The following is a 25,512-nucleotide window of genomic DNA, read 5'->3' as shown; positions in this document are numbered from 1 at the left end:
AGACATTTTGTAAGCAGATCATTTTTCTTCAGATTTTTGTTTACCATATTCTACAGATTTTAATATGAATTCTTATAGACATTAAATGTGTCGAATTCTGTTGTAATTTCTCTATGTTGCATGTAATTTAGAAATAGATTTTTTTGTGTTATCCTTTCATCAATAAGTTTCAAATATTACTGTATTTTGGTCATTGTATGGTCTGTACAGACGTATGGTTTCTGCTTTCTGGAGGTTCTTGTGATTTCCTTGTGACCTTGATACATGATGACTTAAGTGCATATCCTATTTGCAAAGTTTATGTTCTCTGTTGAAAACAGTATTCTGTATTTACTAGATCAAACTTCTAATTCCTTATTTTATTTTTTGGAGGTACATTAGTGTTTTATGATTATGGATTTATTAATTTCTCCTATTTTCACTAGTTTTGCTTTATGGATTTTAAATCTGTTGTCATAAGATGTGTGATTGTTGTAATCTCTTGGTAGATTATATCTTTAATCCTGAAACATCTTCATCTTTTTATTACTTTTTGCTGTGAATTCTACAGGCATACCACGGAGATATTTGTGGGCTCAGTTCCAGACCACTGCAATACAGTGAATATCACAATAAAGCAAATCAAATGAACTTTTTGGTTTCCCAGTGCATATAAATATTATGTTAGCTATATAGTCCAGTCTCTTAAGTATGCAATAGCATTATATCTAAAAAACCAATGTGTATACCTTAATTAAAAAATACTTTATTGCTAGAAAATGCTAACCGTCATCTGAGCTTTAAGTGAGCCAAAATCTTTTTGCTGGTGGAGAGTCTTGCCCTGGTGTGGCTGGCTGCTGACTGATCTGGGTGGCGGTTGTGAAAGTTGGGTGGCTGTGGCAATTTCTTAAAAAAGGATAACAGTGAGGTTTGCCACATTGATTGACTCTTCTTTTCACGAATGATTTCTCCATAACATGAAGTGCTATTTGATAGCATTTTACCAACAGAACTTCCTTCAAAATTGGAGTCAGTCCTCTAAAACCCTGCTGGCTGCTTTTATCAACTGTTCCATAATATTCTACATCCTTTGATGTCTTTTCAGCAATCTTCACAGCATCTTCACCAGGAGTAGATTCCATCTCAAGAAACTACTTTCATTGCTCATCCATAAGGAACAACTCCTCATACATTTTATCATGGAGTTGTAGCAATCAGTCACATGTCCAGGTTCCTCTTTTAATTCTAGTTCTTTTGCTATTCCATCACATCTGCAGTTACTTCTTCCACTGAAGTCATGAACCCCTCAAAGTCATCCATGAGGTTAAAATCAGTTTCTTCCAAACTCCTGTTTATGTTGATAATTTGACCTCTTCCCATGAATCATGAATGTTCTTAATGGCATCTAGAACGGTGAATCCTTCCTAGAAGGTTTTTGATTTACCTTGCCCAGATCCATCAGAGGAACCACTGTCTATGGCAGCTATAGCCTTACAAAATGTATTTCTTAAATAATAAGACTTGAAAGTCAAAATGACTCCTTGACCATGGGCTACAGAATGGATGTTTTGTTGGCAGGTATGAACATGTTAATCTCATTGTACATCTCCATCAGAGCTCTTGAGTGACCAGAAACATTGTCAATGATCAGTAATATTTTGAAAGGATCTTTATCTCTGAGCAGGGTTCTCAACATTGGACTTGAAATATTCAGTAAACCATAGTATAAACAGATGTGCTGCCATCCAGGCTTTGTTGTTCCATTTGTAGAGCACGGGCAGAGTAGATTTACCATAATTCTCAAGGGCCCTAGGATTTTCAGAATGGTAGAGGAACACTGGCTTCAACTGAAAGTTACCAGCTATGTTAGCCCTTAACAAGAGAGTCAGCCTGTCCTTTGAAGATTTGAAGCCAGGCATTGACTTCTTTTCAGTAGCTATGGAAGTCCTAAATGACATCTTCCAATAAAAGGCTGTTTCACCTACATTGAAAGTCTGATGAGTATAGCCCTCTTCATTAATTACTTCACTTTGTACTTATATGTCATGGAGATGGCTTCTTTCTATAAACCTTATGAACCAACCTTTGCTAGCTTCAGACTTTCTTGCTGCAGCTTCCTCATCTCTCTCAGCCTTCACAGAATTGGAGAGATGGGGCCTTGCTATGGCTTAGGCATTGGCCTAAGGGAATGTTATGACTAGTGTGATCTTCTATCCATACCACAAAAACTTTCCCCAAGTCCGCAGTAAGGCTGTCTCACTTTTATTATCATTAATGTGTTCACTGGAGTAGCACTTTTTATTTTCTTCAAGAACTTTTTCTTTGCATTCACAACTCTGCATTTTGGTGCAAGAGGCCTAGCTTTCAGCCTATCTTGGCTTTTGACATGCCTTCCTCACCAAGCTTAGTAATTTTTGCCTTTGGATTTAAAGCGAGGGATGTGTAATTCTTCCTTTCACTTGAACACTTAGAGGCCATTGTAGGGTTACTAATTGGTCTAATTCCAGTATTGTTGTGAGGAGGGGGAAGAGAGATGGGGAAATGGCTAGTTGGTGGAGTAGACAGAATACACAAATTTATCGATTAAGTTCACCATCTTATGTGGATGTGGTTTGTGGCATCCCAAAACAATTACAATAGTAACATCAAAGACCACAGATCACCATAACATATATAATAATAATGAAAATGTTTGATGTAATTGTAAGAATTACCAAAATGTGACACACAGACACAAAGTGAGCAAATGCTGTTGGGAAAAAAATGGCACCAAGAGATTGCTCGATGCAGTGTTGCCACAAACCTTCAATTTGCAAAAATCATAGTATCCGTGAAGTGCAATAAATCAAAGTGCAATAAGATGGGGTACCATATTCTATCTTTTCATTTAAATGAAATCCCTATAGGCTTTGTTTTAGTAGTCTTTATTAAACAGTATATACTTTTAAATTCAATTTGAATATCTTAAAGATGAATTTAATTATTTTGCACTTTATTAATATGTTTGGACTTACTCTTACCATCTCATTCTGTTTTCTCTTTGCCATGTTTTTCCTAGCTGTTTGGTGCCTTTTTTTTTTTTTTTTAAAGATTTTATTTTTATTTATTTGAGAGAGAGAGAATGAGAGAGAGCGAGTACATGAGAGGGGGGATGGTCAGAGGGAGAAGCAGACTCCCTGCCGAGCAGGGAGCCCGATGCGGGACTCGATCCCGGGACTCCAGGATCATGACCTGAGCCGAAGGCAGTCGCTTAACCAACTGAGCCACCCAGGCGCCCAGCTGTTTGGTGCCTTGATCACATTTTCTTAGTTTCATTTTTTCTTGCTCTAATGATTTGGAATGTGTGGAAACCTTCGTAGTTCTTCTAATGGCTTCCTTTTAAAAAAATTCATTTATAAAATATTTCAGAAATATAGGTGAGTATGGAGACTAATGTAACATTGGGGGAAGATGTTTGGATCTCTTCAGATAAGATTACTCTTTTCCCTACCTTAGTTCCAGACCAGTTGATAGAGGAACACAGGAATTAAATAGATAAAGATTAAAATATAGGCATTATTACTGATAAAATTATGGGACTTGGTTTATATCTGTGTGCATTTAGATCTGTAGGCAACTGGAATTACTTATGCAAGCAGCCACTGGCTAATTGGACAACCAACCACAAGGATAAATTCCAGATGGTGCATCTGCTAACTGATGGAGCCTCTTACCATCCTGGATCCTTGGATGACTGTATAGAATAGAGCCTCCACCCCCTACCGATGATGGACATGTAGCACCAACAAGAAATAAGCCTCTGTTGTAGTGAACTAAATCATTAAGATTTCAGGGTTAGTTGGTTGCCATAGCTTTCCCTGAGCAATAAACTCAGTTCATCACAAGGCATAGCATAGACTAAAACCATCCTCATACTCATAGGTCCTAAAAAGAACAGTTACGTGTCTTTTGTGCATTTCTTATTCCCATCTTCTGCCCATATTTATTGGGGTGTTAGCTTTTTTCTCTGACTTATAGTTGGTTGTAAATTCTGATACTAATCCTCTTTCCTTTTATGCATTGTACTTATCTTTTCCTAGTGTGTGAATTCTTTTTAAATTTTGTTTATGGGGTCTTGTATTGAACAAGCATCAAATCTTCATGTGACCAAATTTCTTAAACTTTTGCTTTATAGTTGATACCTTTTATGTCTTGTTTTTTTTTTTTAATCCATCCCTTTGCTGTTATTTTTCTATATTCTAAAACTTTTAAAGCTTTCTTATCGTATCTAAGATTTTAGTCCACCTGAGATTTTTTTCTTCTTTGGGGACAGGTGACATATGATATGAGATCAAATCTTCTTCCCTCCTACCATCCCTGACAATAGGTACACCCAATTATCCCCATACCATGCATTGAGTATTCTTAATTTTCCTACTTATCTGTAATTCCATCTCTGCCATATATGAAGTTTCCACATATATGTGGCCTCTTTCTGGGCTCTCGTCTTTACCTTTTGTCTATCCCAGCTCTGCCAGATTATTGTAAGTTTTACTATTTGGTAGGGCAATGGCCCCTTTCCTTTCCTTTTTTTTTTTTTTTAAAGATTTTATTTATTTATTGCCAGAGATAGAGCACGCATGCTCGCGCGAGAGACACGGAGCACGCACACAAGCAGGGGGAGCTGCAGGCTCCCCGCTGAGCAGGGAGCCTGACCCGGGGCTGGATCCCAGGGTCCGGGGATCATGACCTGAGCAGAAGGCAGACGCTTAACTGACTGAGCCACCCAGTCGGTTCCCCTTTCCTTTTCCTTTTCAAAGTGGTCTCAGTCCTTCTTGGCCCTGTGATCGTCTAGATTAATTTTAGGATCAGCTTGTCAGGTTCCACGAAAAGCTCTATTGAGATTTTAGTAAGAATTGCCTTTAGTTTGAGGGTAATCACCATCTTTTGATAGTGTATCTTCCCAATTATAAACCTGCTTTATCTTCCCATATATTCATAAAGGATATGCACATTTTTTTCTATTATATTTCCTAATTGGTTATTACAAATATATAGAGAAACTCTTGGCTTTTGTATGTTAACCATCTATATCTAGAAACTTTGCAAAAGTTTATTAGGTCATTTAATAGTTTGTCTACAGATTCTCTTGTATTTTTTAGGAAGATAATCATTGTCTGTAAATAAGGACAATTGGTTCCTTTCCAGTTCTCTCTCATTTCTTTTTCTTTTCTTGGCATCAGCCAGAACTTCCAGTTATTGTAATGATAGGAGTTGTTTTTTATTTCAGGGAGATGCTTACACATTAAAGCATGAAGTACGATATTTGCTAGAAGTATATGGAAGATACTCTTTATCAGGTTAAGGAAGTTCTCCTTTAGGCTCATTATACAAAGACTTAATTGGAACTGACTTGATTTTAATGATTCCTTTTTCTGTATTTAATGAGATAATCATGTGGCTTGCTTCTGTAATCTGTTCATGATGATGGATTTTTTTTTTTTTTATTGATGAGCCACTGGGAAGATTTTCCTTTCATATGCTATTGACCATTTGTATTACTTTTCTGAATTGGCTGTTTATAGCCTTCATAGAGTTTTATTTTCTATTGGGTTGTTATATTGTTTTGTAGGTACTTTTTATCTGTTGTGATGATTAACCCTGTATTATATATTTTTCCCCTAAGTTTCTGTTTTTTACCTCTATGGCTTGAGTTTTGTGTCATGCTTAAAAATTCCCCATTTTAAAATTTTATTTATTTATTTATTTGACAGAGAGAGAGAGCGAGTGAGAGAGAGCGAGCACAAGCAGGGGGAGCGGCAGGCAGAGGGAGAAGCAGGCTCCCTGCTGAGCAGGGAGCCCGATGCAGGGCTTGATCCCAGGACCCTTGGGATCATGACCTGAGCCGAAGGCAGACACTTAGCCACCTGAGCCACCCAGGCACCCCCAAAATTCCCCCATTTAAATTGTAAAACTATTCAGTATATTTTTATAGTTACCTGACATCTTTTTAAGTTATGTAATCTGGTATTTTTTTCTATATAATAGGTAAGATGGGAATCTCACTTTCTTTTTATACATGTAGATATGCCCCTTATTGAATAAGGCCTTCTTTGTTACTGACTTGAAATATCATTTTCCTCATATACTAAGTTTTCATATATGCCTAGGTCCGTATTTGTCTATTGCTGTGCTAAAATCATATTGTTTTAATTATTCATGCTTTATATTAGGGCAAGTCTCTGAGGCAGGGATTTTAAAAATCTAAGGCTTCAATCCAATAGCCTGTCCTAATTCTGCTACATTACTACAGGTTTAGGGACCTTGCTTAGGTTAGTCACTTTGCCTCTTTAAGGTTAGGTTTCACTTCCTGAAAAATACTGATTGTAGCAGTAGTAGTATCTACCTCATAGGTTGTAATGAGCTTATTAATACAATACCTGGCACTAAATTCTCAATAATTCCTCGCTGTCATTATTTTCTTTTTTTAAATCAGTACTTTCGTGAACATTCTTCCTCTGCTCCTCTTGGTCACTTCTTCCCTTCAAAGATGCGTGCTCTCATGCAGATGAGAGCTTGATGTCTCTGTTGCCTTCTCTCTCAGGTGGAGACTGGTTTTTTTTTTTTTACCTGTTCTCTTTTGTTCCATAGGTATATGAATCCTCCTTACTGCTTGTCTTCTAGTGAGCTCCCTTATCCTGTAGGGAAGCTGGTCATGTCTCCAGCTGCTCTTCCAAGATCTGTGAAGTCAGTCCAGTTCCAGGGGTAAAGAGAAATAGTAGGAAATCCATTGTGTCTATTATGTCCAAGTAGAGTTTTTAATCTTTTCTGTTAAAAGGTGGTATATACCATATTATCAGTGCCACCTGACTCCTACATATATTTCTCACTTGGTTTAGATCATACCCCTGTTTGATTAATTATCCCCAAATATTTGTTATGCAGGAAAATGTTTTTCACTTATTTAACATAGTTATTAAAGGAAAAAGTAGCAAACTGGAGACCGAAAAGCCAAGACAAAACAAACAACTTTGGCGTGAGGATGTTGAATGTTTCTGTTAACATTTTTAAAATGGTGAGATTTCAATTCCTTCTGTATTGTATTACTCAGGGAAGCAAGAGAGGCAGCATTATGTGACAGGCGTAAATAGGCAAGAAGGTTTATTACTTTAAAACTTCAGTTTTCTGTTCTTGACAACAGAACCATTAAGTGGAAGATAAGTGGGTTTATAGTGGGTTTATAAGTTTAATCATGAACCTTTAAGCAGAACTTTGTAAAGATCCCTGTTTCTAGCTCCAGGTAGTTTCTAGTAAATAGCTCTCATCATAGCACTCTAGTCTCTGTAACAGTTTATTGCAGTATTATTCTAACAATAGAGTATTGAGAATATATTCTACAAGGATAATTGGACATCAAAAATCAGTGATTCTTTTTTCTTCCCTGTAATATATAAACATCTCTTCCCACTTCCTTCTAGGTATTCCCAGTTTTATTTGGGTTTGTTAAAAGAAACTGGATTTCAAGATATATATAGGTAGAATTCAGAAGAAGTTACTAGTTCTCTTTTTTAAATGTGTGCAAAGGACATTTTCCAGGTTGCCCTGTACTGTGCATACAATATGTTTTGTATCTTGACGAAGAGTAAACTTTGGAAAAACACTGTTAGCCTGCAAGTTCACTTTTCAAAAGCTTCATAATTTTGAATAGGTAATACATGGTTCAAAATTTGAAAGTTTTAAAAAGGCATAAATCTCACCCTTCTGTGTTTCTGAACACCCAGTTTCCCCCTGTAAGGCATCCACTACTACCAGTTTCTTGTATATCCTTCCTGAGATTTGCTATGCAAGATTTCATGTACGGTCATACAAATGTGTATATATACTTTACATACACTCAAATAAACGGTAGAAATGGTAGTATTTAAATAGCCTATCTTGGCAATCTTTTTTTTTTTTAAATTTATTTGAGTGAGAGAGAGTGTACAAGCAGGGGGGGGAGGGGGAGAAGGAGAAGTAGACTCCCCGCTTAGCAGGGAGTCCCATGCAGGGCTCCATCCTAGGACCCTGGGACCATGACCTGAGCTGAAGGCCACCACTTAACGGACTGAGCCACCCAGGCACCCCCTATCTTGGCAGTCTAGCCAGTTTTCAGTCTTGAAAATTTCTGCCAAATTGCCCTTCCTTGTCCTTCAGGAGGTTGTCCCAGTTTATATTCCTACCCACAGGAAACGTGAGAGAAAGTGCCTGTTTCCCCACAGACTCACCAACACTATGCCTTACGAAACTCCTTTGATTTTTGCCAGTCTGAAGGCAAAATAGTACTTTGTAGTTTCAGTTTGCATTTTTGTATTTTGAAATTCAGCATCAACATGAGATGAATTTAAAAATATTTTTCCAGTTTATCTTTCTGGCTTTCTATGTTTATTTGCCATGAAGACCATTTTAAAAATGTGTATCAATTTAGTAGTCGATTCTGGGCTTTTAGATTTTGTTTCATTTAGAAAGGCCCAGTTGGAGAGTACAGAAATAATTCATTGTTGTTTTTTAAAGTCTTTGATCTGTCAGGAAATTTTAGAATAAGGTTAGGAGGTATGCAGGCTTACTTTTTTTTTTTTTTTTAAGATTTTATTTATTTATTTGACAGAGACACAGCAAGAGAGGGAACACAAGCAGGGGGAGTGGGAGAGGGAGAAGCAGGCTTCCCGCGGAGTGGGGAGCCCGATGTGGGGCTCGATCCCAGGACCCTGGGATCATGACCTGAGCCCAAGGCAGACGCCTAACGACTGAGCCACCCAGGCGCCCCTTACTTTTGATGCAAAGATGTATATACTGTGATATAACGCGTATGTTGTATTGAGACTCTAAGTAATTTGGGGGAAAGAGTTGTACTGTATTGCCTTTCTTTGTAAGGGAGAGTCATTACAAATTTTTTCATGCATAAAGCAATACTTTTCTGTAAGAAATTTGGAAAAATAACAGGGGGAAACTAAAATCAGCCATGGCCCCGGCACCAATATATATAACAAAATCGGGACCATAGTCACACTGTATCTTAATTTTTTTTCACTTGAGACTAACACAGTAGCATAGATTTAGAAAATACTTTAAATGGATGCTTAGTATTCTGTCCGAATTTTTTCAACATCCCAGTGTTTTCCTGAGGCGCAATCTAAGGTCTTTAAAGGACCGCATGGCCTCAGTGTTTAGGCTTACCTTTAAATCCTGAACAGTTTTGGAGAGACCATTTTAGATGAGACGCCAGCACTCGCGCGAGCCCGGCACCCAGCGGGTCTGGACCCGACCCGACCGAGGAGTGGACGAAGTCCCGGCCCAGGACCCTGCCTCCCCCGCCCCGCCTGTGACGCTCCGGCCACAGTGCCCCCTACCGGCGGCGGCGAGGGCAGCTGAGTGCGCGGCTGTGGGAGGACCCCCCGCGTCGCTTGGCAGGTTCCACACCGAGCCCTTCTCTTCTGAGAAGTCCTTTTAATGGCTTTTGGAGCCACTTGCTTTTACGAGGCTGGCGTCCGCCTCTCCCGCGCTTTGCTGCAGGCCCCGACTTCAAGTGCAAAATTGCTGCCGGGCAAGGCCTGGCGCTGCAGACGACTGGCTGCAGACTACCGCCCAGCGGCCCCGAGGCGGGCCGAGGCTCAGCCCGGGCGGCTGGGGCTGGTTTCTGCGCCCCACTCCCTCGCCGCTCCGTTTGGGGACGTTTGAGAAGTTTTGAACTTCCGGGGTTGGCTGGCCCGCGTCTGCTGTGTGGTGGGTGGCCGAGGGGCGTCGCTGTGCCCTGCGCTTGGGCGCGGCCCTTTAAACTTTCTGTTTTTTTAAACTTTGGGGGTGTGGTCGTGGCGCCTCCTCTCTCAGCGGCTGGTTGTTCCCTGGCCACCCAGTCCTTCCCTCCGCCCCGCCTTCCAGATGCTTTGGAGTCATGAGCCGGGAGGGCGCAGGGACCCCTCTGGTGGCGGAGGTGATCAAAGGTGAGTGCGGTGGCGCAGAGCTTGTCTGTCCCGGGAGCCGCTGTGACAACCGTATTTAGGGGGTGTCAGGCCGTGCCGGGGGAGGCAAGGAGGCGCCTATTGCCGGCCAAGAGCCGCCCTTCAACTTCAGGGCCGGGCCGATGCTGTCTCAAAGGCGTGGGTGGCCTCCCGGGACTCCTCGTCCCCAGACGTGGTCTTGCTTTGGGGCGAATCCGCACAGACGTGTGCAGTTGGGAACTTGGTGTCCTTACACCCCTGGCTGGCAGAGGAGTTGCCCCTACTCACCCATGGGAGCAAAATCCCAGGTCACTCTGTGCACGGGGATCAAGGATCATTTGTGGTTGGAAAGGAATAAGCTCCGTCATCTGTTTGAGAGTTTGTGGTTGTAAGACATTTCAGTTGAGGAGTTTGCAAGGAAATAATTACAGCGATTGTGTGAGTTGAATTGCAGACAAAAATTGTTTAAATTACCATTTGGGGAAAGGGTGCCAGCTGGCGTTCTTTGTTTTTTACTATTTTGAAGGCTGTACTTGATTTTGCCACAATCTGAGTGTAAGTAAGTATTCTATTAGCACTACTTACTACTTCTAGTAGGTATTGCAAGTGACTGCTTCCCCGTGGATTTTTAGGCAACTTTTTTGGGGGTGAGGCAGGGGAGGAGGGGTGGAGCCTCCGAGCAATACTGCTCCTTACCATTCATGCTAAACTTCACAGCAGCCTAACTGCATTTATGCAACACAAGTTCATCTCACACTCATCTTGGAGAAACCTCTCATTGCTGCTGTTGTAATGGTAATTTGTCTAATTACAAAAGTAGTGATCCCTAAGAACAGTCGAATAAACACATGATTTGTTTTGTTGTTTGTGTTCTATAGCAGTAAACGTTAATTTTGCAGCGATTTTGATAGCATTCTTTAGCTTCTATTTAAAAAAATACAGTTTCCTATTGAAATGACTTTTAGGATGACTTGAAAACCTAGCAAAACATAGCGCAAGTAATCTGCTTAGCTATCAAATGCATGCTGCTGTTTGCTAAAATTTCTTAGCCCAGGGGAACCAAAGTTTTGTAACTAGAGGTTCCTCTAGAAATCTAGCCATATTGCTATGTGAAAAATTACTTACGGCTATTGAAATTCATGGTTTAAGACAATTTCTCCTTTAAAAATGTTGCTTATTTATTGTTACCTACCAAAATAGCAAAACACTTTGAATTACCCATTGGCACTCTTACCATGCATGGAAAAAATAAAAATTTGACTTCATCTGAAAAGAGTTGCATCATGATATGTGAAACGTTTTTTAATAACCTGAAGGAAGGAACATTGCAATTTTTCCATTTCAGATCGCCTTTGTTTTGCCATTCTCTACAGCAGACCAAAGAGTTCATCAAATGTACATTATTTCAGCATAGATAATGAACTTGAATATGAGAAGTAAGTACTGCTTTTTAAATGATTGTTAGTAACTTTTTTATTTTGAAGAATCTAAAGGTATGTTTATAAATAGAATAGCCTTGGAAAATTACAGATCTGTTGATTGATAATTGCAGAATGTTTTTTTCTTGTAGTATAACCCTGGTAATAAGGTAGATCCTTAGGGAAAATATCAAGATGAAGGAACCTTCCTAAATTTAACAATTTATATTTGAAATTCTAGCAGCTTAAGGTACAATGAGATATAAACTAGTATACTAATAAGTAAAATGTGGAAAAACAGCTTTTTTATTCAGATGTTATTGAGGCTAGATTTAAGCATTGTAGCATTTGTCATATTTTTTAATAGGCATTCCTTACCAGAATACCACTAGTTTACCACTAGTACGGCAGTATCATTGAGCTGTATGACCGATAACAATTTGGTGTATGCTTTCTTGTCTTAGATGGATCTTGTAGTTCCAAAAAGGCATTTATATTTAGAGGATCTAGAATGTATATGTATGTTTTTGTTTTTCATTTTTAAAGCTTCTACGCAGATTTTGGACCACTCAATCTGGCAATGGTTTACAGATATTGTTGCAAGATAAATAAGAAATTAAAGGTAAAATCTTTTTTACTTAAGATTTGACTTAGGTAATCATTGTTAGCCTGATTCTGGGGAGGGAAAAGAAAGGAAAACATACCTCTGTTTTTTATTTTTTTTAAAAAAAAAGGTCTTATTTCTCACTGCAGTGGTGTTTGGGACATACGTGTGATTTTTGTTTTATATAGTCATAGTGTATATATGTTTGTTTTCCAGAGTTTTGACTGAATGGTTTAAGATTGATTGGGTCATTTGGTTCTGGTTTGGCTTGGTGATGCTCAGATACTTGAAAAGCCAAAGTAGAAATTGGTTAATAACCTGAAACCTCTTGCTGTCTGATCTAATGGAACTAAAACCTAACAAGAGGAACTTTCCTTGTTTTGGTCATTGTTCTTTCTGCCTTTACTTTGACAGAGTGCTAGCAAAGTAATAAAAAATACTGGCTCATCTTACTTCCATTCTATCTTTAATCTCCCATGATATTGTACTACCTGTGACTCTTCACCCCCACCTTTATACATACCGTTAAGGAGCAGGGAAAGCAAGAGCAAACAGCGTATCTTTAAGACTGTATGTGAGAGTTGCAAAATTGTACTTCTGTTACTTTGAACTCAGACCCCATTCCTTTATTTAAAAAACTTCTAAGTTATGGTCACATCAATAAAAAGTGTTTATGTACTGCTAGCAATTCCAAATTAGTCACTGTAAATTCTCAAGTAGAAAATACTGGATTTAAGGGTAGGTAGTTCTTAAAAAACAACTTTATCCAATTGATAACTTACCATACTAATACACAGAAGAAATAAAATTTATTTTCAATTAAATTTTAAATTGTATTACAAATTTATGAGTGAGCAAGGCAGATTTTTTTTTCCTTGAGCCTCAAACCTAAAATTCCCCGTTATGAATGTTAGAAGCACCTGTCAAAGGAGTTACTAGTCTGCAAAATAGAAGTTGGAGCGTTGCCTTTTCTTTTTTATATTATATGTTTACCCTACAGATTTATGTAGAGATGGAGACTCTTCTTTCTGGACTTTATTTTTCTCTTGAATAGGAGTATAAACATTTATAGCCTTGTATATTTATGTCCACACCTTCCTCCTTTTTTCCAGTTGCTAATGGCAGGTCTTTTGTTCATACAGGGCTGGGAAGCTAAAAATCATTTCCTCCCTGAGGGCCCCCCCCCCCCCCCGCCTTGTGTTTCTTTGCTTTAATTTTGAAAGACTTTTTTTTTTTTTCTTTCCTGTACTCCACCTTTTATCCTTTGACCCAACCAAGAATATATTGGCATATTGGTCCCTTTTTTTTTTCTTTTTTAACTTTTTATCATTTACCAGAACAACTTTCAGGGTGTTGACCATCCAACCTGATGGAAACATTACTGCCTATTCAATTAGTGACAAAAGTGTGTTGAGAGTTTGAATTAAAGTGTCTTGTGCTTGTGTTTCTCTATGGCTGGTTGGGTTTTGTTTTTGTTTTTTAAAATCAACTTGGATCTCTTACTCTATGTAAACAACTAAAGGAAAATATGTACACGTTCATCATTGACTCACAGAAACCAAGAAATATGTGCTTTTTGAACTGAATATATCCTTTTCCTTATGCTTACCTGAATCTGTTTCTGCTCACGTTAGTGAAATACAGGTGAGGAGGTGCTAACTATAATCATACGCTTTTTTGGTTTTTAAATTCCATACCCTTTTTATTTAACTGTTTATGGAAGTATAATGTATGTACAGAAATAGGTGCAGATCTTGAGTACACAGTTCAGTGAATTTTCACAAACTGAATATATGTAGGTAATCATCTTGGTCATCAAATCAAGAACAACATTAGCACCACCACATAAGAGCCCACTTTTGCTCTCTTATCTCTGCTCCACCCTCACCCTGCCCTCTCTTACCCCATTCACCATCTTGATTTCTAACAGAATGAATTATTTTTGCCTGTTTTAATATACCCTTTTAATTATAACGGTTTTGGGAATTGATTTAAAACCAAAAACAGGAAAAGGAAAGAAAAGTCTCCCTCCCCCCTCACTGCCTTTTCCGGCATCTTATGTATTCTTTCAGAGTTTATACTCCAAGCATATATCTGTTCATGTCCCCTCCCCACCCCTTAACTGTACTTTCATCTTAATCCAAGAACATGTCTTTTATGGGAAGGTACATGCATTTTGGGGCATCAAAGTTAATCATTTTAAAGATCTTGCTAAGGTGAATGCTTATACATTGTGAGGTTTGGAATTTATCTTCATCACCAAATGAAGTTTTAGAAAACTTGAAATTAAAGAGAAAATACTAATACCTGCTTATCTTTATGTAGTCCATCACAATGATGAGGAAGAAAATTATTCATTTTACTGGCTCTGATCAGAGAAAACAAGCGAATGCTGCTTTCCTTATTGGATGTTATATGGTAAGTATTTAACTGATTTCCTAGCATATTAGTGAAAATGCATATAACAGTGGTACTTTAAATTGTAGTTGGAATTTTGAAATTACTTTTTCTAAGATAATATTTTGATTTCTTTCCAGAAAGAACATGTTTTGCTTTTAAAGATTTGACCAACAGGGAAGGCTGTGCATATTTGGGGGGGATAGGGTATATGGAAGATTTCTGTACCTTTTACTTAGCTTTGCTATTCTGAACCTAAAACTGTTCTTTAAAAAGCCTATTTTTTTTAAAATTGACCAACTACTATGAAAACCTTTTTATGTGTTATAGCACTTAAGGTTAGAAAATAATGCCCCCGAAGCTGTGTTTTTATAAACCCATGATCCATTTAGTGAAGTTGTGAAAGTGGAGTCAGGACCAATAATTGATTTTTTTTCTAGAAAAACATCAAAGTGTATCACATGAGGTAAGAGTGCTTTATAATTTGAATATAGGCAATTTTTCCTAACTAAGGTGTGGTTCTTAAGTCTATTCTTATGGATTCTCTCCATTCTCATGAAAACATCTAGAATGAGGACATGTTGAGTCAGTGTTGTAGGAAAAAGGTTACATACTATGTAGGTTACATAGGACATTGAGATGTCTATTTGTTGTTATTGTTTTTTAAAGATTTTATTTATTTATTTGTTAGAGAGTGAGAGAGAGAGAGAGCACAAGCAGGGGGAGCAGCAGGCAGAGGGAGAGGGAGAAGCAGACTCCCCACTGAGCAAGGAGCCCGATGCAGGACTCAATCCCAAGACCCTGGGATCATGACTTGCACCAGAGTCAGATGCTTAACTGATTGAGCCACCCAGGTGTCCCGAGGTTTATTTCAATCATTGGAAAATAAGCTTTGGAATAGCCAGTATTTATTTAAGAGTTATAAATTTCATTTATTTATAAGCATCATGGAAGATCTTTGTTTTTAGAATCACATTTTATCACTGCCTAGTACATTCATCTGCAGGAGTACCTTAGCAACTGTTTTTCCAGAGTAGGCAAAGAGCTCCTCCAGAATAGTGCCCCTTATCTTTTTGTTTGTTGGTGTGGAAGCTAGCTATCCTGTTCACTGGAGAATAGTGAGTGGATGTGTCTTCTACTCCCACCCACCATAAGGGGATTGTTTTTGAAGTTCTTTAGATAAGTTTTTTCTTCCCCCAACTTGCTACTTGCCTCTGTCATGCTTTCCTCCTTTTGAAAATTATTTTCTGGTATATAGTTTAATAATTTGGAATATGCAGCGATTAAACCAGAAGTTGGTGGTACTGAGATTGCACCTAAACATTTCATAATTTCCTTTTCTATGTTTAAGGTAAATCATTAGCAAATGTGATTAAAGCCTTTTTGCTTTTGTTTTCCTCTTGTGCTCACAGAAGAAATGTTTCTGGGCTAGCTCTAAGTTTTCTTACCATCTCTGAATGTGTGAAACACAGGTGGTAGATTAGGTCTACTAAAATTTGACTTCTTAAACTTACCCAGATGTGGTGCTTTTGTTTGTTTTTTCCCCCCATCTCTCCTGGTTTTTTATTATGCTTAGCAGCAAAAATTTTTAGGGGAAAAAAAAAAAAGCCTATGCAAGTTCTAAAGAAAAAGAGCATGGAGAGGTGGCTGGGGCATTTGGTGCCATTACTTAGCCCCTTGCTGGGGAGAGGAACCTCATGGATTAGAATAAATCATGACAGCTTTACAGAAAAAGAGATGCAGCCAGAATTCTTGGGGTTTGTAAAATATTAAAGGGAACCCTGGAGATATGGCCCTTAGTGTGACAGTAAAAGTCTTTACATTATCCAGGAGGAAATGGCTAAAGACATTCCATTCAAGAGAATGTGCTTCTGAATAGAACACACAGAGCTCTGCCTGGGCTGCTCTTGTGTCAGTCATTTATTTGTCTCTGGTCAGATGAGATGTCCCCAAGATGGTGGAGGCAGGGGGCAGGCAGGGACGGGTCTCAGGGAGCCAGACATGGTAACTTCAGTGTGAAGAACCGCCAGAGAGGGTGGCTGTGAGCATGGTGGGAACCACATGTTTTGTTAAAAAAAAAAAAAAGTGCTTGATAATTTTATAAATAAGAAATCTCTTTTTAAAAATCTTATTGCTTAACCGGCTGAGCCACCCAGGCGCCCCTTTAAAATCTTATTGCTGTTGTTTTTTACTGTTAGCGATAAAACAATGACCCCTTGGCATGTTTACTGAAAATTTGTTGTCATAGTTGTTCTAAGTTTGGTATTGGCCTTTTGACTTTGTTTATGGTTGCATTTTGGCATGTAGAAGTTTATTTTTCTATATTTAACATATTTAGAGTTAGAAATCCTTTCAGGATTTTACGCTCTCAGATTAGCACTGATTTGATTGGTTAAGAAAGTGCCAGGTAAGCAATTTGGACATTCACTTGAGTTCATTCCTCTGCTCAGTTAGAAGCCAGCTTGCCAGGAGGATTATAGCTCTTGGCTATAGCAAAAGTCTTTGCAGCCATGACTGGTTGGCTGAAGTAGGAGCTTGGAGTTGAAATGATGCTAGGTGGGAAAACAGGAGGAAAACTTCTAAGAAAAGGATATTTATTTATTTATTTATTTATTTTTAAAGATTTTGTTTATTTATTAGAGACTGTGTGAGAGCACGAGTGGAGGTGGGGGATTCCGAGAGGGAGGGAGAAGCAGGCTCCCTGCTGACCAGGGAGCCCGACTTTGGGCTCCAGGCTCAATTCAAGGACCCTGGGATCATGACCTGAGTCAACGGCAGACACTTAACTGACTGAGCCACCCAGGTGCCCTAGAAAAGGAAATTTATTAATAGTAGCAAAGGAGTGTCAAGATATAATATAGATACCTCAAAAGATTAAACATCAAGTGTGGATTTGATGGATTTGAGGTGAGAATTTGATCTGGTTGAAGTCTGAATCCTCTGATTAAAGATTTTTAGAAAGAGTGAAGAGTTCCCTAAAAATTGGTCTGCAGCCTTGATAACCTTTTCTGGAGTTGTTGAGGAATTTTGGAAATAGTAATGCTTTTTAGTGATTGACCTGGAAGATGGTGCAGTAATGTTAGGACAAAAAATCTGGAGGAAGAACTGTCAGGAAGGAAGTATTCTGAATGGATTAACTCTCTCTCCATCCTTTTACACTCGGGGCCTCTGAAAGGAATGCCTTCTCCATCTTCATGTGTTCAAAAGGACCTAATATGGAGTGTGGAGGAGGCTTGAGAATGAAATGTCAGTACTTCTATTTATTTTTTTGTCTCAAAAACAGAGGAGGTTAGGTTTTGCAGATAGTCAAAATACTCAGCTATTAAAACTGGATTGATGCGCTCATGCTCTGTTAGTCCCTTCTGTCAGATGGTCAGGTGCCACTTGTGATGGAAGTGAGATTATTGGCCTAACTATTCATTTGTCTTCAATGTGTGTATTTCCCAGTATTGCACTTTATGTGGCCTAGTGAATGGTTTCACCAACTATCTGAAATGGTAGGAGCTTTGTTAACAAATTATGGTGAAAGTAAAAGTACTCACTCACTGTAGAAGAGTTGAAGAATATAAAAGATAACTGAGTTTTTCTTTTTACAAAAAGGTAAGTGTATCACATCATTTTAGGAAGTAGTAAGTTTACCTTGTTGTGATAAGTCAGTGATTATTACCTAGCCAGATTTGGAGGGATAGTGGTATTTAACCTATCATTGGAAGTACAGGTGAAATTTTAAGTGGAAAAGCAAGTGCCTTTCAAAACAAATTCATGATAGTGAAGAGAGTATTTTGAAAATAATAGTTTGAAACTTTGTTTTGTCATTTTGTTGTGAAAAATGTCATGTCAAAACCCATATTTATACCCTTGAGAAATTTAGAAAACGTTCCTTAAAAAGAACCCCCTTTTGTATTTATAAGAGCAGGACATGTGCATATGTATGTGTAATATACCATATGTTTTATGCTCACCAGGACAGTTTTATCACCTGGTTTTTTTTTTTCGGTCAGTGGCCCATTCTTCCATTTTAATACATACTCCATCATCTCGCTACCTGGATTATATTATATTCATATTTCCTCCGTTGATCCAAAATGTCCAAAGCAATACCTAATCCAGGACCATACATTGTGTGTGATTGTTGTGCCCTTAATCTCTCTCACACATGCATGGCCCCTTTTTGCTAACACTGATTTATGGAAGAGACCAGATCTCTTGTGGAGTGTTCCACCTTTTGAATTTTTCTGGTTTCTTCCTTGTGGTATTTTTTAACTTGTTTCTCCATTCTCTGTATGTCTTGTGAACTGGAAGTTAAGTCTATAGGCTCCTGCATTAGTAGTATATGTTACATCGTATCAGAAAACATATAATACCTAAATTACCATTAAGGATGCTAAAAATGACCATTGAATTCAGTGCTAACCTTCAAATTCTTTCAGTGTATGGTCTTCTCCTTTATGACTTTATGGATTCCATATGGTGTTATTTTGGAACTATTTGTATGTTCAGTTCCCCATCAACCTTGCATCTAGTGTTTTAAACAATTAATAGTACTTACCTCAATCAATTTTATTACGGTTTCAATGTAACTATAATTTCTGATTATTTTATTCATCCTTCATTTATTAGTTGGCTTTCTTTTATGGGAATTGAGCTTCCCCTCTTCCAGTTGAGGCTGAAACCAATTTGGTTATCCTGAAACCAATTTCCTACTGAGAAGGCAGAATGAATGGTCTTTTCCCTTTAAGGACATAGTTTTCAAAGTCAAGTGTTATATTAATAGCCAAAAAACAAAATGTTATAACCCACTTTAAAATCATTTAAATAAAGTTTCAGTGGATCCTAAACTTATTTGCTAAACATTTTAAAAATGTGCAGCACTTTCCCTGTTAGTTTTTAACAACATCTGATTAGAATTTGAGATTTGCTGGGCGCCTGGGTGGCTCAGTTGGTTAAGCGACTGCCTTCAGCTCAGGTCATGATCCTGGAGTCCCGGGATCGAGTCCCACATCAGGCTCCCTGCTTGGCGGGGAGTCTGCTTCTCCCTCTGACCCTCCCCTCCTCATGCTCTCTCTCTCTCATTCTCTCTCTCTCAAATAAATAAATAAAATCTAAAAAAAAAAAAAAAAAGAATTTGAGATTTGCTAACCAAATGTCCATCATTGCTGGATGGGATGAAAGAAAATGAGTGTAATCCTTACTGCATTTGCATTTACTTATCAGAGTAAAGTATCTTTTTAAGTTACAACACCCATTAACATCAACAACTGAAACAGCTGTACATGATTTTATTTATATGAAGCTCTTGGAAAGATGTCTATTCCACAGTGACAGAAAGCATATCAGTGGTTGCCTCAGTCTTAATGGGGAGGAGGGAGACATTTGGGATTAACTGGGAAGGTGCACAAGAGAACCTTTTGGGGAGAGGGACACCTGGATTGTGTGTGTCGTGGTTATACAGCTGAGGACAGCTGTTGAAATCCATTGACCTGTACATTTAAGATGTTTTCATTGATTGTAAATTATACTTCCATAAAGGTTTTTTTTTAACCAACAACAAAAAAATAGCTGAACTCACAACTAGGCTTTTAAATCAAGATACTTAAAAAATGAAGCATTAACTATTAAATTTATTAATATTTTAGTGAACACAGGTTCTTTAAAGCACACTCTATATAATCATTTCAGAAATAATTGTCACTTTATCTCTCTCTTACTATTTAATTTTTTACATGTATATTTTGTAACAGAAGTGGTAGTGCATTATTTTACTAGTAGGTACAAACTTTAATTTCTAGTTGCAAAACAGGTTTTTGGAGGAGGCCACTGAGTTGCCTTTATTTTCAATTTATGTAGAGAATCTGGCGCAAATTAAGCATTCACTAAATGTCTTTTTCTTTTTCCTGCTTCTTTCCACTATTATCATACCTTAAATCTACTTTTCATATTAAAAAACAAGAAAGATGCCATTTTATCTTATTGGTTATCAACTTTGTTTATATCTTATTGCCCTAGCAGTTATATTTTTCTGCAGATATATAGTATTCAGCTCTTCCATAGGTAAGTGTACTTTTGAGGGCTAGCCTGGGAAATTAACCATCGTTTCTAACATTTTTTTGTGGTTAAAGTGTACTGAGTGTAAAATAAATGACGCAGGCAAACTTTTGGTATATAGCTTGCAAATTTGCTTTTCTTTAATGTTTAATAGATTACTTTAGGAGAGCTAATTGTGCTAACATAGATTCCTTGTTCAAAATTTATTGCTCTGTAGTATTTTTTAATTCTAAGCAATTTTTATAACCTTTATAATGGCTTACCTTGTAAACATTTACATTGAAAATTATGATACTAATTAAGTTCTAGGATTTTATTAATTCAGCAGTCTGTGAGTAGAATCCTAAATTGTGTTGAATTTAAGATTATTTCAACAGTCATGCTAAGAGCTCAGGGACTTAATTTGTTATTTAATGATGATCTTTTGAACTTGTGGTCTACTTTTCCTTAAGGATTTAATTATTTTGGACCCAGAGTAGTCAGTACTGGGTTAAGGTAGCTTCAGGGTGAAGGGATCAGATGAGAAGTTAAGCCTAAGGAAGCAGAGAGGAGAGGATCTGAAAGCAGTAGGTAAGAATCCAGTTCAGCAAACAGCAGTCTCGACGGGGCAGCAAAGACTGGAGGATAAAATCAGGTGGACCAGCCCAAGTCTTTGTAAATACTCCTCCCCTGACAGACACCTTCCTGGGTGTCTGCAACAGGCAGGGCAAATAGCAACAGGCTGCGTAAATAGCAGCCAGGAGCTGGGTCAGTGTGAGGTGTGCCTGGAAGGGGACGGCGTGGGCCAGAGGAAGAGGCCATGTGGTGGAGGGAGCTGAGGGCATCACAGCTGATCACAGCCTCACTTCCTTTCTTGCCCTAGTGAGCCTGACCGCTGGTATCCCAGCCGCCTGTGACACTTGCGAGGTGGTATTAATTTGGGGAAAGAGTGAAGAAAAATGGCTCTCTGTTATGAGCTTTGATTGTAGATCTTTTTTTTTTTTTTTTTTTTTAAGATTTTATTTATTTGACAGAGACGCAGCGAGAGAGGGAACACAAGCAGGGGGAATGGGAGAGGGAGAAGCAGGCCTCCTGCCGAGCAGGGAGCCCGATGTGGGGCTCGATCCTAGGACCCCGGGATCATGACCTGAGCCGAAGGCAGACGCTTAACAAGTGAGCCACCCAGGCGCCCCTTGATTGTAGATCCTTTAAGCTCTCTGGGATTTTGGATCCTTGTTTCAGTACTTGTTTTAGATAGTATGGTTTCTTGTCTATAAATAAGGCCTGAGCAGTAGGCCCTCTTCTATCCAGTAACAAGCAGTGTGATTTTGGGTGACCAGTGAATATCACAGGTTGGAAAGTAGTGGCCTGCTAGCTCTATGTAACTGAATATTTATAAATTTATAAATAGTTTATAGTAGTTTATTTGTTTTTGCCAATGTTTAAAAATTAGGAGGTTTCATGCAAAAACAAAATCAAGATTTTTGCTTTGTTTTAAAAAAATATCCCTACTACCCACATAATATAACCATATACACTAATACCCAGGGCCAATTCCCTCACATTTATTAGCTGTCTGGCCTTGGTAGATACATGATTGCTATGCCAAACTTGCAGTTTCCCTTTATCTAAATCGAGGATCATTATACCAATCTGCTATATATATATCTATGTAGATATATATATTCACACATCTACACATAAATAACTGAAAAGTTAAAACTATTGAAATATAAGGCTATCTGATTTTTTTTAACAGTAGTTAGGATTTTTTTTTTTTTGTTTTGGTGCAGGAGCTGTGAAAGTGATTTTACTTTATTTACTTATTTTATCATATAAAATTGTGTGTTATATATAGTCTTGTCCCTACTTACCTTTTTTTTTAGCAATTGGATCTTTAAGCTTATTTCCAACTTGCATTGATTCATGAACATTCTGTGTTAATCTGGAGAGTGATTTTTTTTAAAAGATCATTCAAGTCTTGGCATAGGAAAGACTATGTCATCTGGTTGAAGTGAAAATAGTTAATACCGGAAACATTGTGACATTTCTCCATGAAAAATATTTGAAAATGGTTTACTGGTTTATCAGGCTACCCCTTTGTTATTCTTCATTCTTAGGATGATTTGTGCAATGTTCTGGTTTTTAAAACCGTACCAAAGGCTCTCTGAGTACATAGCAAAAATGTTGTATGTAAGAATAGAAATAAGAAGCATGTGTCTAAATGATTGCGTTTTATTATTTGAGGCCTGAATTGTCAGGATTGAAACTGAATGATCAGGTTGTGATTCTTTTCTTTCAGTCCACTAATTTCATTCACCACTGATCGAGCCCCTCCCAGGTTTTGAGACATAGATCAGTAGTCCAAGGTTAGCAGTCTTCACAGGGACTGGGGCAGGCAGATGATAATTTTGAAAAATGGGACTGTGGAAGTCCTAGAAATGGGTATGGTATTATTCAGCAAAAAATATCTTTGCACTGTGACTTCAAAAAGCACTACTGATGTCACAGGTATTTTTTCCTCGGTATTTTATTCATCCTGTACGATTGCCCTTTGCTTCTTCAGAGAGATTACCTACCTCAGAGAGAGAGAGGTGACAGCAGGCTCTCCCTCCTGGTGCTTTCTAAGCCATGGGGCTTGCTTACATTTACATCTCTGCACTTGTCATTTATTTGCTTATTTATCCACTTCTAACAAACTGATGTGATCATTTCCTTACTCACTGTTCTTTATTGTGCTACCCTGTTACCTTTGCTGCCTGACAGATTACCCCACTGGACTGCAGTCATCTGAAGGCTTGCCCCGGGGCTGGAGGGTACATTGCTAAAACATGGTCCATTCACACCCTGGCCAGTTAGCACTGGTTATTGGCACGAGGTTTCTGTTCCTTGCCACACAGGCTGCCCAAGTGCCCTCATTGAATGACACCTTGAGGTACCTAGAGTGAGGAATCCATGGCAGAAGCCCCAGTGTCATTTATGAGTTAGCCTCAGAAGTCATAGTTTGCCATTTATGCATTGTTTACACACGGGTGCCCTAGTCATTGTGGGAGGGGGCCACCTGAGAGGTTAGAAATACCAGGAGATGAGCATCATGAGGGCTGTTTTAGAAGCTGGCTACCACAGCTGTTTAATATCTCTCTTGTTCCTCATTTGTTGCTTCCTATTTTTGGACAGCAATGTGGAATTAGAATGACCATTCTATATTTGTACATAGCTTCTCATGAAAATATACCAGAGGAATTTGAGAAGGACCTAGCTTCCAAATTGCCAGGAACACAGTGACAGATCATAAAATTGCATTGATTTCGAGTTTACTAATTTGAGGATTTGTGTTAATAGAGGAGTCATTTATAGGATTTTTCTTAAATTTAAAATAATTTCATATGGCAAGGCCTTTTGACTAGGGAAGATGCATGGGTGGTGTACAATTAAAAATGATAGATTACTAGCAAATATTTCCTTGATAGTTATGTGTCTTAGTCCTTTTGGGTAGCTATAACGAACTGCCAGAGACTGGGAGGCTTATAAACACACAGAAATTTATTTCCCACATTTATGGAGGCGTTGAGGTCAGAGATCAGGGTATGTCAGCATGGTCTGGTGAGGGCTCTCACATGTTGGAAGGGGCTAGGGATCTCGCTGGCCTCTTTTATAAGGCACTCATCCTATTCATGATGGCTCCACCCTTATGGCTAACCATCTCCTGAAGTACCCATCTACTAATACCATCACTTTGGGGGGTTAGGATTTCAACATAGGAATTTGCAGAGTGGGGCATGCAAACATTCAGACTATAGCATTATATAAATAGATTTATTCTGAGTCTATAAATTTCCTTCAGCTTATCTCGTTATACCCAGTATCTATTTATGTATGTTATGTACAAGCATTCCCCAACTGGATTTAAAAATAACATTTTTTTAAAGTTCATTACTAAGGATTTAGGTTTTATTCCCTCAAAGGAGAAAATGTTATATTGCTCTCGTGTTCTTTGAATTGAACATGTGTTCCAAGGCATAATTCCAACAGTTATTTAATGTATTAAGGACTATTTTTGTTTTGAAGGTTAGAAGGAAATAATACCATTGCAGTTTTAGTAATTGAAGAAACCAAAGAACTGCAATCTTGAGTAAGAGGAATTATCTTTAATCTGGTGCTTAAGGAAAGATTTCTATAATTTGAGAGAAGGTCTTATTAGAAATTTAGGGAGAATCTGAAAGAGGTCTCTGATTTCATTTAATTTAAATTATATATGTGTGTGTGTGTAACAAATATATATATACACACAAATGAATCAGTCAACCCCTATTCTCACTCTCATTGGCCTCAAGGTGTTTTTTATTTGGTTTTGTTTTTTTTGGTTTTGGGTTGGTCTTTGGAGGGGTGTCTATCTACTAGTAAGTCCTAAAATAGAATGGAGAAAAGACTTTACTGGTGTTATACAGTAAACCTTAGAAGAGAAAGGAAGCATGTTGAAGACTAGAAGTGAATGAAAAGAATGAGGAAATTTGAAAAGGGGGGGAGGGTTGGATTTTAAAATTTTTCCTAAAAGAATTGTCATGCTGTTTTTCCAAATAGTAATAATATAGAAAGTCATGTGATAAGTTGATGCTTAAAAGAGGAAGTAATGTATAGACAAAAATGATGACTGAGATTATAAATGATTATCTTGTGGTTAATTCATGATAAATTGCAATCTTATATGAGTCACAAATAACTGTACTTGAAAATTTATACTAGGTAACAAAACATTTCCTTATTCTTGGAATCGATTGTTCTTTGTATACCTTTTTTTGTGGATTTGTATGCTGCCGTAGATAAATGTTAGAAGATTCTGTATAGTTAATTGAAGTTTTGTGTTTTTTTTTTGTTTTTTAGAGTAAATGGGATAAAACCATATTGAGAAACAGCCTAGGCATTGAGAAAAAGTTCCATTTATGATTCTTGAAACAGAAAATTGGTAAAATGCCCTCTGAAAGCTGAATCAACTGTTATGACCAGTTTTGGGACATGTCCTTCTCAAAGTTTCAAAGATCCTTGTTGGATCTGTGATTTTATAATTTCTCTTAATCCAGTGATTTTTTTAAAACTTAAAGATTTAAGAATTTAGGTTCAGTGAATTAAACATTGAATC

At 37.9% G+C, this 25,512-nt stretch overlaps 1 protein-coding gene across 13 annotated transcripts in view; it reads left to right on the top strand.

Annotated features, from left to right (window-relative positions):
• Positions 1–25,512, top strand: part of CDC14B (cell division cycle 14B) — a 108,691-nt gene that overhangs the window by 45,386 nt on the left and 37,793 nt on the right. For 10 of the 13 annotated variants that reach the window (XR_013443924.1, XM_036074720.2, XM_036074717.2 and 7 more), the window contains 3 exons: positions 11,278–11,368; positions 11,897–11,972; positions 14,280–14,372. Coding sequence is in view for 12 of the 13 variants with exons in the window: in XM_036074720.2 (XP_035930613.1) it covers positions 11,278–11,368; positions 11,897–11,972; positions 14,280–14,372 (260 nt within the window). In the remaining variant the exon portion in view is untranslated. Of the gene's footprint in view, positions 1–9,363; positions 9,936–11,277; positions 11,369–11,896; positions 11,973–14,279; positions 14,373–25,512 lie in introns of those variants that run through there. The other 3 variants (XM_078062142.1, XM_078062146.1, XM_036074727.2) reach the window with 3 other exon arrangements.

Source organism: Halichoerus grypus, chromosome 14 (genome assembly GCF_964656455.1).
Source record: "Halichoerus grypus chromosome 14, mHalGry1.hap1.1, whole genome shotgun sequence".
In the NCBI taxonomy this organism is placed as follows: Eukaryota; Metazoa; Chordata; class Mammalia; order Carnivora; family Phocidae; genus Halichoerus; species Halichoerus grypus.
This window is presented reverse-complemented; position numbering and strand designations above follow the sequence as displayed.